Source organism: Euprymna scolopes, chromosome 23 (assembly GCF_053919585.1).
Source record: "Euprymna scolopes isolate OS-2025 chromosome 23, ASM5391958v1, whole genome shotgun sequence".
Classification (NCBI taxonomy): domain Eukaryota; kingdom Metazoa; phylum Mollusca; class Cephalopoda; order Sepiida; family Sepiolidae; genus Euprymna; species Euprymna scolopes.
The window spans coordinates 46,615,061-46,628,955 of NC_136504.1; the positions used below are offsets into that span (position 1 = coordinate 46,615,061).

General features: G+C 29.9%; 1 protein-coding gene and 1 pseudogene across 1 annotated transcript in view; both read left to right on the forward strand.

Annotated features, from left to right (window-relative positions):
- The window catches only part of LOC145245873 (polycomb group RING finger protein 3-like), a 189,199-nt gene that overhangs the window by 141,364 nt on the left and 33,940 nt on the right, over positions 1–13,895 (forward strand). The window contains exon 3 of the mRNA XM_080107588.1: positions 10,879–11,013. Coding sequence (XP_079963714.1) covers positions 10,905–11,013 — 109 coding nt within the window. The 5' untranslated portion in view covers positions 10,879–10,904. The remainder of the gene's footprint in view (positions 1–10,878; positions 11,014–13,895) is intronic.
- Positions 8,151–8,267, forward strand: LOC145246223 (5S ribosomal RNA; annotated as a pseudogene).

A 13,895-nucleotide genomic window follows, 5' to 3' on the forward strand; every position in this document is an offset into this window, starting at 1 on the left:
ACCACTATCAACAATTTTCCTCCACTATACATCTGTGCCTAATTCCAATTGCAGATTCCATGAACAAAGCTTCTTTCCAAGAACTGCCCGCATATGGAACACTGTTCCATTGGCTTGCTTCCCAGCTCATTACAATATGGTAGCCTTCAAGTCTAATATAAACAAGTTCTTGTTGAACTGTCTCCTTAAATAATCAAATTCAACCCAATTCACACCATTAACGATTACTAAATTACCATCTTACATTCATTAACACTTATCCTCGAGTGGCCTTCAGGCCTTGATAAGTAGTAACTATCTTGTAAAAAAAAAAAAAAAAAGTTCTCTGCTAACTTGAGCAATGTGCTTGCCTTTTGTCAGGAGGATGGTCATCTGCACAATCATGCTATTCTCTGAGCCGCTACTGTACTTTCATTAAATGCCACACGAACTACTGCTACTCCTGTGGATAGCAGCATATTTTATCATGGTTTACTCCTCCAGATTCACCGTGTTCTGTCTATGCCCATGCATTAGTAAAAATAGTAAACAATTAAATAACCACAATCGATCCGATGATTGGATTTTAACCTGTCACAGCTGATAGCATATACTGTGAGTGATACTTCTGACAAAAGAGGGATAAATTACTGTTTTTAGGGTTTGCTGTTGTTTTGAGTAGGTCAGACGTGGTGCATTCATCATCATTCAACTGATAATCTATCCATCTCATTAATCCTTAACCTCGCATGGTTTGTTAGCCTTAAGAAGTGGTGATTCATTCCCAAGTACTGGCTAGACTCATCATTGCTTAACTGTGAGAAATTCCAGTTACAATGCCATTTCATGTTTTAAGCCGCCTACGCACAGTTCTAGTAGGCAGCCTGTGATTGGTTAATTTGTATGGGCCAAGATAATTACTTGGCACCTTTTTTGTTAACATCCATTTTGTTTTTCAGTCTATGAAAAAACGCCCGGCAAAAAAGACTCCCCAAAAGTCGGCTCCGAGGAGAATGCCTTGCAACATTTTCTTTATGTTTATATCACCTAAATGTTTGAACTTTTCTCAATTCAATTAGGGTCGTATGGGACTCGATTTATGCCTAATTAAAGGCACCAGAACTCTTGCCAAGAACACCATAAATTATCATGGACATTTTTTGAATGAAAACCATGCTATCACTCCAACAGAAGGAGTTAACTACTGGCTCCCTATTTGGGAGGCAAAACTGACCCGCGGTTTTGCAAGGACTGTACCCAGACCAATAACTTTTTTTTGATGTTATAACTGAATAAAATCGGAGTTTAAAGGTATGGTTTTGTAATTGTGGAATTATTTTTACCTCAGCTTGGGAGTATTGAGTTTGTGAGATTAATTTCTCATATAACTTCTATGATCTTACAACAACTAGTGTGTGAACGCGAGTATACTGTAAGAATCTAGTCGTTTTTATTTGCGCCAAAAAAGTAATAATGGTTGAGTCCCGGGGAATCTATTAAACATCTAACCCTTATCCTGGAGTGGCTCTTAGCCTTGATGAACGATGACTCTATAGTAAAAAAAAAAATTTTTTAAAATGGAGTTATCACTGAAAGTGTATGGTAAATATGCTCTAAGTAAGGGGCTCCAAACTACAGCCAGCGGGCCTAATCCGACCCACCAGGCCTGCGAGCTCCTATGAAAAACAAAAATATTAGGAAATTTTTTAAAATAGAATTGTGTGGGAAAAATAGTATGGTGGTTTTTCTTTTTGTTCAAAAAATGACTAAAGGAATGAAGTTTAGAAGAACCAGTTTTCACTAAAAAGCAAAGCTAATGACCAAAACGGTATAAAAACACGTCCAAATCAATTTATTTTTATTTGCCCCCCCCCCCTCTCAAAACCTTTGAAGACTCCGGCTCTAAGTGAATGATTTGCAAAACTCTGACACAGAGATTTGCGTTTAGAAGATATAAGTTATTCTGAAAGACTCTTATAAGACAATTTTTTGCAAGTAAACACTGAACTTCTTGCCAATAAAAAATGAAAACTGTTAACCATCCAAGCAGTTGAAATACCATTACTATTAAAAAACAGCTTTCTTTTTCTTTGGTTAAATATGAATATCTCTCTCTCTCTCTCTCTCTCTCTCTCTCTCTCTCTCTCTCTCTCTCTCTCTCTCTCTCTCTCTCTCTCTCTCTCACTTTGTTTCTTTCTTTCTCTCTATTTTTTCTTTCCTTTTCTTTTTTTTTGTAGATACTTCAATATTAGTCAAAGTATCTGTCAATTAGCCACTGACAACTTTGTTGCTGTAAAAGCTAGGTACGAGCAAAAATGGTGGAATAAAGACGGGGGGGGGCGGCATAGTTTTGAAAGCCGTAGTTTTTTGTGGGTTTCCGACTACTTTAATGATTATATTTGAAAGATTAAAGACTAAAGTTAATTTCCAAATGGAAAAAAAAAAAAAAAATTGTACATGTGAAAAAAAAAAAAAAGTTATGAAAAATGTTTTCACGGCGAGCTAACTAATTCAGCTAAATTTTGAAGTGAAATAAATTCATTGGAAGAATCCTTTGAAAGATAAATATTAGTTTTCTGGGTCTATTTCAACGATAATTAGTAAAGTACTAAGATATTGAATTAAATAAATAAATAAACACCTTCTTTGTACAAAACAATAGCTTAATTAGCTCCCAAAAGCAAGAGATTCTCGCTTTGTTCAACCAAAAGAAAACAAAGTCCTTGTCACATGGATTATACGGAGGTCCAAAATTTCAGACAGTCAAAAGGCTGTCCGAAAATGACGTCAGGTAGTTAAAAGGAGGTAGGGGGTGCTGTTTTTCTCTTTTCTCCCAGATATGCATCCATACATTCCTATCGTGAACGTTTGTCTAATTTTTACCAATTATTAATTTAATTATTTTTCTATGTTCCTGCTTTTAAATTAAAAAAAAAAGTTTTATTTTTCAAGATTATATAAGAATTATGCTATGCCGAAAGTTTCACATTCATACAAACAAGGAAAATAATAGAATTTTACGTATAAAAATTATGCGAAACCTGTAATCTAAAAAAAATAAAAAAAATGTAGGAATATTTTTTGCAATTATAATTTTTTTTGTGTGAAAATATTAAATAAATAATGCTTACTTCAATTATAATATCGGTAGTTCGAGGAATTAATTTTTCTTCGAGTTTGAATTCATTAATACGGACTTTAGAGGCTTTTTCGTAATGTTCCTGTGAATTTTTTTTTTAATTTTTACAATTTACGATGTTTTATTTTGATAAAAAAGTAAAAATAAATTCATGCATTCTTTTTTTTTTTACTACAGAAAACCATAACTTTGGTAAAGGTATTTTTTGTTTAAACAAAATAACACATTTCCACTAAAATTTAAATAAAAATAATGAGTTCGTTATATTCCGTGATCATTATTTGATAAATACTGAAAATTTCATTAAAAATTGGTTCATTCCTGATTTTTGGTGAATTTTTTAAGTAAAGAGAAGGCTTAAAATGTAGAAACATTTTGAGCCTGGGCATTCATTTTGCACGTATCTAGTAAAGACAATTTATAAAGATCACGATCCTGGAAGAACACAAGACGAAATCTGTTTAGGCATTAAAACTAGTTTTATGGTGTTTTCATTAAATATGATACTTTTGCACCTTTGGCACCTTCCCAAATGTCCGCTTGAGCCCTACCGTAAACCACCGAAATATGTCGAGCGCTGGACAAGTTGATCAGCCAATTAAAAAACGATAACAAATGCGCTTAGTCAATAAAAATCAAAGCAAACAACTTTTAATAAATTGGAAGAAAAAACATAGTTTTTAATTTTTAATCAGTCATAAGAATGGAGTCTTGAAAAAAATGTTTATATATTTACAAAAAATATTTATTCATGAAAAAAATGTTTATATATTTACAAAAAATATTTATTCATGAAAAAAATGTTTATATATTTTCAAAAAATATTTATTCATGAAAAAAATGTTTATATATTTACAAAAAATATTTATTCATGAAAAAAATGTTTATATATTTACAAAAAATATTTATTCATGAAAAAAATGTTTATATTTACAAAAAATATTTATTCATGAAATTCACTGTAGGTTGTTGTTATATTTTATTGTTCCTATCTACTTGCCTTCCCCACGAGGGCAGAGTTAGACAGTCAGTTTTTAATGTGGGGAAAATCTAGCTTCGCAAGAAGGGGCACGCTAGATAGAAACAAAAATTAAAATTGCCTCAATCATGAAGGATTTCTCTTCCACTGACCGAGAACAGAAAAGGCGAAGGGTAGCATCAGAAAAAATACTACACTGTGATCTTTGGCCAGATGTTTTTCCATTTTTTTTTTTAATTGTAATTAGTATCCGATAATTGTTGCCATTTTCTGTTAAACCTTAAACAATTTAGTTTTAAATCATGCGAAAAATAAAATGTTTCTATTTATTTAAAACAAAAAATAAAACAATATTTATTCCAGAAACTTATTATTATTATTATTTAATAGTATCTGATAAATGTTATTTTCTGTTTCGGAGAGGTTTTAAGATTTGACCGGCAGTGTTCAGCATATTCTGGCGATTTACATCAGCTGCCAGTTGAGTCTGAGCGGACATTTACAGAAATCCAGCGCACAAAGTGCAAAAGCACCTTAAAAAAATATTAATTTATATTATTCCTAGTAGATGTACCCGGCGTTGCCTGGTATTAAATGTAACATTAAATTCCTTTAAAAAAAAAAAAAAGAGAAAGAAATTGGAACCTGTGCATTATGTTTTTTCTAAACAGTTCATTTCTTGTAAGTAAAAAAAAAAAAATACTAATAAGATCAAAATCAAAACCTAAAGACAGTCAGGTACAATAACCGTTAGGCCAGTTTGCCACGATCTTTAAAAAGTGTTTTCAAACCTACTTATTCTTAACATAAGGAATCTGTCATTGAATGATTCACGCATGCACAGCTGTGAAACAGTTGACAAACAGATAAAAATCCGATGAGTCCTAAGTACCAATTTTTCAATTTTTACCCCTTAGCTCTTTTTTATGGATGAAAACCAATTAAAAAGTTTTCCACATGTCTGATTTTCCTATATACCAAATTACAAGTCTGTAGATCAAAAATTCGTTGAGTATATAGGTTAAGAAATGTCCTCTCTCTCTCTCTCGCACATACACACACATTCTCACTTTTATAGATATATAGATTAATGAATATTATTAAATGGGGAATCGTTTCAAGTTAAAATTTGAGTTTCATTGTTAGATAAACACAATATCAGTTCAAATTCTGTGGCCATTTTGTATTGCTTCAGCTTTTTCACATAGTGTAGACACTTTTCAGATTTTTAATGGAAACCATACCTCATTTAGTAATATATAATTACCTACTTTGAACTTGCATAGCTGTCTCTTACGAATTACGAGAGATGTTCCAAAAGTAATGTCTTCTATATTTTTATACGATCCGAATAGATCGCAAATTGTATTGTTATGATGTCTGAACTTATGCATTCATGATCTGAAAGTTTCATCTCACTGTTGAAGATATTGACAGTGTGAGACTCCAAGAAAGCAACCCCCTGTCATGGACATGCATTAAGAATGGTGGTGACTATGTAGAAAAATACATTCTGGAGCAGAAAAGAATAAGCTTGTTTTAATGGTACCACTCCCGTCTTTGTAGCTTTTCAGTTTTTAAAGTAAAAAAAAAAATTAAGAGGCTTTGATTATGGAACGACCCTTGTAGATTGAACCTGTGATCTTAGGAGAGTTGTATGGTCATTATTATAACTTTATAAAAAATGCACACTTTGTGAACATTTTTCGCCAATCTTTCACGATAAACACCCGTCTAGCTGAAACCACTGTCAAAATTTTTCCCCACTCCTTATCTGTGCCAAAACCAAAACATAGATTCCATGAACAAAGCTTCTTTCTTAGAAGTGCACGCCTGTGGAACTTTGTTCCGTTTGCTTGTTTCCCACCTGACTACAACTTGGATGTCTTCAAGTCCAACATAAACAAATTCCTGATGAACCACCCTCTTAAGTAAGACACTTTATCAAATCTCCAATACTAACGTACTGTACATGCAATAACCCTTATCCCCAAGTGGCTTCTGGGCCTTGATAAGTGGTGACTACCTTGTAAAAAAAGAAAAAGAAAAAAAAGAAATTATTATAAATATGATGACATAATCATATTCACACATCGGTTCTGACTTGATCACCGAGGTGTGAAGCGATGTTGAGCCTGGTCAGACTAGATGGTTGATCATTTGGGGATGCCAAGCATGGTATATGGACATACTGAACTATGAGCAAATAGTATTGTCAACCTCCAGACTGTGGCAACTATGGCCACAATCTTTGAAAAACATTCAATAGTAAGCTGGAAGAAACCCGGTTGGGGAAATGGAGGTGTTCCTCCACCAGAAATGATTAGAAACCTTGATTGTGATTGTAATCTAATATATAAACATCTGTATGTCTGTCTGTCTGTTTTCAAACTCTATCTCCTCTGAAACTAAAAGTTGCAAAGTGGCACTAAAGGCCTCAAATGATTTGTTTTTTTACAGGCCGTTCTTTTATGGGTCTTCAGTTGGTTAAAATTGTTTTAAGGGGTCAAAAATGGGTCAAAATTGAAAAAGTCATTAAACATTTTGTGCATTCATCTTATTTTATTTTTAATTAATCAGTTTATATGCGTGTCTCGTTGGTATAGTGGTAACATAGCTTTGAATGCTACAGTTTTGGTTTCGATTCTAGCCGATGGCACTGAAATACATTTTTTTTTTTACTTTTGAAATCACAACTCTATGATAATACATACGAAATCTCAACAAATTAAAATATAATATTAAGTGTATTTTACGCCCGGGCAAAGCCCCCCCCCCCCAAATCCAGCTAATTTTGAATAAATTTCTTGTATGTTTATGCTTGGAACGTTTTTGATGACTCAGAGTAAATAAACTTGATTCCTGGCATGAGAGAATGACATTTAAAATAGCAATGGAAACAAAACCGTTAAAGCATGTACTCACATTATTTTGAACAGCAAATGATACCATAGGATATTCAAAATTGTAACTCTTTGCAAACACAAAAAACAGTGCAATCTGTACTTATAGGGATTAAAACATTTCAAATTACAGCATGACAGACCAATGAAAACTTTACTTCAAACTCAAGAGTGGCAGACAGAGCCTTGTATACTTGACTATCGGGGGTACCCGGCGTTGCCCGGTTGTTTTGGAGGTGTGTGTGTAAGGGGGGGGGTTAAAGTACAGAATAAGCGAAGTAATAACCCTGTTAAATATAAAAAAGAAAACGATGTTAAACTTCTTTAAAAAATCGTCCACCCCCGTCCAAAAAAAAAGTGATCAAGCGTAAAACTTCTTTAAAAAAGAAATCAGAAAAACAGAAAGCATAAATCAGGGGAAAAGATGGTGGACATATTTAGAAAAACAAAAACGAAAAAACATAGCGAAAAAAAAATGGCATAAATAACCCTTCGATTCGGTTAACTCCATGGTGCATTTCACCCAGTCCATTCTAGTTTTTTTAATCAACTACAAAACGAAATGAAGCGATAAAAAATGGTATAACTAACCCTTCGATTCGGTTAACTCCATGGTGCGTTTCACCCAGTAGAATTAAAATTCCATTCTAGTTTTTTTAAGCAACTACGAAGTAAAGAAAACCCAAACTGGTGTTTCTTTCATAAATGTCTCTTGTGGACGATCCCGCAATGGTGTTAAGTGGTGGCGGGCAAAGGAGGAATTTATTAAAGAGAAAAGATTTTACCACTTCCATTGATCTTAACTGATTTTGGCCGTGAACTCTCAGCAGATAGAATATAGGAATCTACGATTGTCGAGGAAGTGGATAGTTAATAGGCCTATAACACACCTCAGATATTGTGCTACAGTTTGTGCATATTACATTTGCATGAAATGTCTTGATTTTTAATCCTATTAAGGTCAAAATCAGAGGGGGGAAAATGAGTTCATTTTATATATATAGGGATAACGGCATCAAATGAAACTGCAGAAATTATTAGGATATCTGTTGACTACACGTTCAACACATGGAGTTTACATAAAGCCACAAAGTGAGGTTAATTTAGGTTGTTTAGGAGTTTTTCTACCTTGGTAATGCTGTTGTTGTTTACATACAGCACAATCACGTTGACACACCGGTTCCCGTCAGATCACCGAAGTTAAGCAACGTTGAGCCTGGCTAATACCAGATGGATGACCATTTTGGAATTTTAGGCGCTGTATATGCTTTACGCTTATCTCGGCATTGTTTTCAGTCATTCTGAACCTCCACTTGCCACTGGTATTCAACAATGTCGACTCAAGAGAGGTGTGGTTGGAGACTGCGCAACTCTTGCCACAAAAAATTCGCGCGCAGGCACCCTTACCGTGGGTATCCATAGTCTGTCAAGGCTGAAAGAAGCCTATGATGCTGTTGGAGCACAAGGAAAAGATGGTGCTGGTGTGTTTGCAACAGCTAGAAGTGGATGGAATAAATTCACAAAACTTTTATCATTACTAACTAACAGAGCATTGCCACTGTCAACTATGAGAAGATATTGTGTGTTGTGTTATGATGCATGGAAATGAAACTTGATTAATAAGGCTTGAGGATATGTGCTACTTGGAGAGACATATAAAAATGATATAATGTATATGTGATGTAAGTCTTAAAAGACAGGCTTAGATCTGATGACCTCAGAGGATGATTAAATCTGGACAGTGTAGGAAGATGTGTTAAGAATAATTGGCAAATAAAAGGCTGTGAGAAACATGGAAGGAAGTGATAAGGGTGTATTTGAAAGAGAAATGAATAAAAAAAATATTTGGTTAAAGATAGGTTAGTTTAGAAGTCACTTTCTAAAAGCCGTCCAACACATGCCAGCATGTAACACAGACGTTGAGCTGAATATGATGATTATGATAATGATTGAATATCCAATAAAATTATGTGAAATGAGGAAAGTCTTGTGTATTATGATAACCACCATCGTTGGTTATATAGTTGTAGAGAAACATATCTTTTTTTATATAGTTTAATGAAACATATATCTTTTTTTATACAGTTTAATGAAATATATATCTTTTTATATAGTTTAATTAAATATATATATTTTTTATATGGTTTAATGAAATATATATCATTTTTATATAGTTTAATGAAATATATATCTTTTTATATAGTTTAATTAAATATATATCATTTTTTTATATAGTTTAATGAAATATCTTTTTTATATAGTTTAATAAAATATATATCATTTTTATATAGTTTAATGAAATATATATCATTTTTATATAGTTTAATGAAATATCTTTTTTTATATAGTTTAATGAAATATATATCATTTTTATATAGTTTAATGAAATATCTTTTTTTATATAGTTTAATAAAATATATATCTTTTTTATATAGTTTAATGAAATATATATCATTTTTATATAGTTTAATGAAATATATATCATTTTTATATAGTTTAATGAAATATCTTTTTTTATATAGTTTAATGAAATATATATCATTTTTATATAGTTTAATGAAATATATATCTTTTTATATAGTTTAATTAAATATATATCTTTTTATATAGTTTAATGAAATATATATCAGTTTTTTATATAGTTTAATGAAATATCTTTTTTATATAGTTTAATAAAATATATATCATTTTTATATAGTTTAATGAAATCTATATCTTTTTTGTATAGTTTAATGAAATATATAAACTTTTTTATATTGTTTAATAAACTATATATCTTTTTAATATAGTTTAATGAAATCTATATCTTTTTATAAAGTTTAATGAAATTTATATCTTTTTTATATAGTTTAATGAAATATATATATTTTTTTTATATAGTTTAATGAAATATATGTTTTTTATATAATTTAATGAAATATATGTTTTTTATATAGTTTAATGAAACATATACGTTTTTTATATAGTTTAATGAAATATATATCTTTTTTATATAGGTTAATGAAATGTTTTTTATATAGTTTGATGAAACATATATCTTTTTTATATAGTTTGATGAAACATATATCTTTTTTATATAGTTTGATGAAACATATATCTTTTTTATATAGTTTGATGAAACATATATCTTTTTTATATAGTTTGATGAAACATATATCTTTTTTATATAGTTTGATGAAACATATATCTTTTTTATATAGTTTAATGAAATATATATATTTTTTATATAGTTGTATGCAAGCCTGTATATATTTTTTATAGTTGTATTGAAAAATATATATTGTAGTTTGAGGGAAATATATATATATACTAGCAGGCCGCCTGGCATTGCCGGGTTGTAAAATGCACATAAATATTATATTTTAATTAATTCAGATTTCTTATGTACTATAGACAGAAATACCGTAGGTATTAAATGTAACGTCAAATTCTTCTAAAATGAAATGAAATTTAAAAAAAAGAATATATAGGTTGAGAAGTGTCCTCACACACACATACATTCTCACTTATATAGATATAATTTTAGGAAAACATGAACCTTTTTTATATAGTGTATAAAAATGCATATATTTTTATATAGTTGTAAGGAGACATCATTTTTATATAATTGTATTAAATATATATATATATATATATATATATATATATATATAGATATGTGGAAAAAAAATATATTTTTTATAGTTGTATGGAAATATATGTTCATATAATTGAAGAGAATTTTTTTTTATATAATTGTAAGGAAACAATTATATAGTTGGGAAATATATATGTATTTTTTTAACATTTGACCCATTTATTTCAGAAATGCAGAAAAATTTTGAGTTTTTGTTTTAATGTAAGATTTAAAAAAAAACAAACTTTCATTTAAATTTTAGAAGAGGATGTCTGCGTTTCTGACACCATGATGGAGCGGAGAATTCGTCTGAGGTCGGTCAATGATCACATTACGTGTACACTGTGTTCGGGCTACCTCATTGATGCCACCACCATCACAGAATGCCTCCATACATGTAAGTACTTTTGCTTTTTACTCTTTTATTTTATAAAATTCACCTTAACAGAAAGAAAATAAGACCTAAAACATATAATGACTAAAGTTGATTTCATTGTGAACTATGAAATGACAATATATGCTAATATCTCATTTTTACTTGAGTATTCAGCTTACTCATGGAGTAATTTATAAAAAAGGGCATTTACGGAGTGAGATGTTAATGTATGATTGCAACGTTAGCAACCTTTTTCTTTCAGAGAATTAAATCATTGTGTTTGTTAAAAGGGGTTAGGGTTAGACTTTGAAATTTTCAATCATGTTAAGATATTTTTCATGAATGTTATAATGTTTGTTATTCCAACAAACTTTCTATGATATTTATCATTTCAAAAAATATGCTATGATATTTGTCATTTTAACAGGCGTGCTATATTTGTCATTTAAACAGGCAAGCTATGATATTTGTCATTTCAACAAAAATAGTCTGATATTTGTCATTTCAACAAAAATAGTCTGATATTTGTCATTTCAACAAAAATAGTCTGATATTTGTCATTTCAACAAAAATAGTCTGATATTTGTCATTTCAACAAAAATAGTCTGATATTTGTCATTTCAACAAAAATAGTTTGATATTTGTTATTTCAAAAAAATAGTCTGATATTTGTCATTTCGACAAATATAGTATGATATTTGTGATTTCAACCAACGTAGTCTGATATTTGTCATTTCAACAGATATGCTCTGATATTTATCATTTGAACAAATATACAATGATATTTCTCATTTAAACAAATATACTCTGATATTTGCAATTTCAATAAACATTATCTAATATTTATCATTTCAACAAATATGCTATGGTATTTGTCATTTCAACAAATATTGTCTAATATTTGTCATTTCAACAAATATGCTATGATATTTGTCATTTCAACAAATATGCTATGATATTTGTCATTTCAGCAAATATTCTATGATATTTGTCATTTCAACAAATATTTTCTAATATTTGTCATTTCAACAAATATGCTCTGATATTTATCATTTCAACAAATATTTGACAATTTTTGTTGATAAAACAAATATTGTCAAATATTTGTCAGTTGAACAAATGTTTTAATATTTGTCATTTCAACAGATATGCTCTGATATTTCTCAATTCAACAAATATTCTCTAATATTTATTATTTCAACAAATATTCTCTAATATTTATTATTTCAACAAATATTCTATGATATTTGTAATTTCAACAAATATTCTATGATATTTGTAATTTCAACAAATATTCTATGATATTTGTCATTTCAACAAATATTCTATGATATTTGTCATTTCAACAAATATTTTCTAATATTTGTCATTTCAACAAATATTTGACAATATTTGTTGATAAAACAAATATGCTCAGATATTTGTCAGTTGAACAAATATGTTCTAATATTTGTCATTTCACCAAAATGCTCTGATATTTGTCATTTCAACAAATATTCTCTAATATTTATTATTTCAACAAATATGCTATGATATTTGTCATTTCAACAAATAATTTCTAATATTTGTCATTTCAACAAATAATTTCTAATATTTTTCATTTCAACAGATTATTTCTAATATTTGTCATTTCAACAAATAATTTCTGATATTTGTCATTTCAACAAATAATTTCTAATATTTGTCATTTCAACAAATATTCTATGATATTTGTCATTTCAACAAATATTCTATGATATTTGTCATTTCAACAAATATTCTATGATATTTGTCATTTCAACAAATATTCTATGATTTTTGTCATTTCAACAAATATTCTTTCATATTTGTCATTTGAACAAATATGCTATGATATTTGTTATAGCAACAAATATTTGACAATATTTTTTGATATAACAAATATGCTATGATATTTATTTCAACAAATATTTTTTAATATTTGCAATTTCAACAAATATTCTTTCATATTTGTCATTTCATATAAATATAGTCTGATATCTGTTATTTCAAATTTACTAGCCTTAATTTAAACCTTCACCACTTCTGGTTTGACGATGGGCGCAACAGCAAAGATGTCACTTTTTTTTTTTTCACTTTCTTTTCTACCTTTGCGGCACGGGTTCGAGCCTGCCTGCCTGCTTACTACCACTTTTTTTTTTTGCTCAACACACTCCTCCAAACACCCAGGCAACACCGGGCACCTAGGCTAGTATATAAACAAAAATATGTAATCAGATAGAACATATTTTTATAGTATACTTAATATTTTGAATTGATTTTTTTTTCTTAATCAACAAAAATAATCTACACTAAAGATTGCCTTTGGAGGTCGGAAGGTCGGGTTTGAAACTGTGTGAATGGATGAAAGTGGAAATAAGAATTATGTGAGTCATGTGACATCATGAAAGTTAAAAAAAAAATATTTTAATGAGAAAGCAACTTGGTACGTCTCAACAGGACGTATAAAAAAAACGATTTCTTAAAACCATCAAATCAAAACAAACAAAGGTTGTCTCTCTCTGTTTTCCATCATGCCACAGCAACAAGGTGAAATAAATGAACAAGTTGTCTTAAGTATTTGTTTGCGCTTATTTATCAAAGCTAAAAGCCACTGGAGGAGTTTCTGTTCAGCCCTAACAAATTCAGGTGGAGAAGCCCTCCTCATTTCTTCAGAGTCCAGCTTCAAGAGTTTTCAAACGTACAATCACTAGACTAATAATACTAATAATAACAAAGATGTGTAACGTAAATCAAGCAAAAGAGAGGCGGACAAAATCAATGGTTCTCATCGTAAGGCTGTGTAATACACATTTAATTGCCGGACAAGGGTGTGGCACACACACACTATTGTTTACAGATGTCATGAAAGTAATGAATATACTGTAAATGTTTTGTTTGTTTTA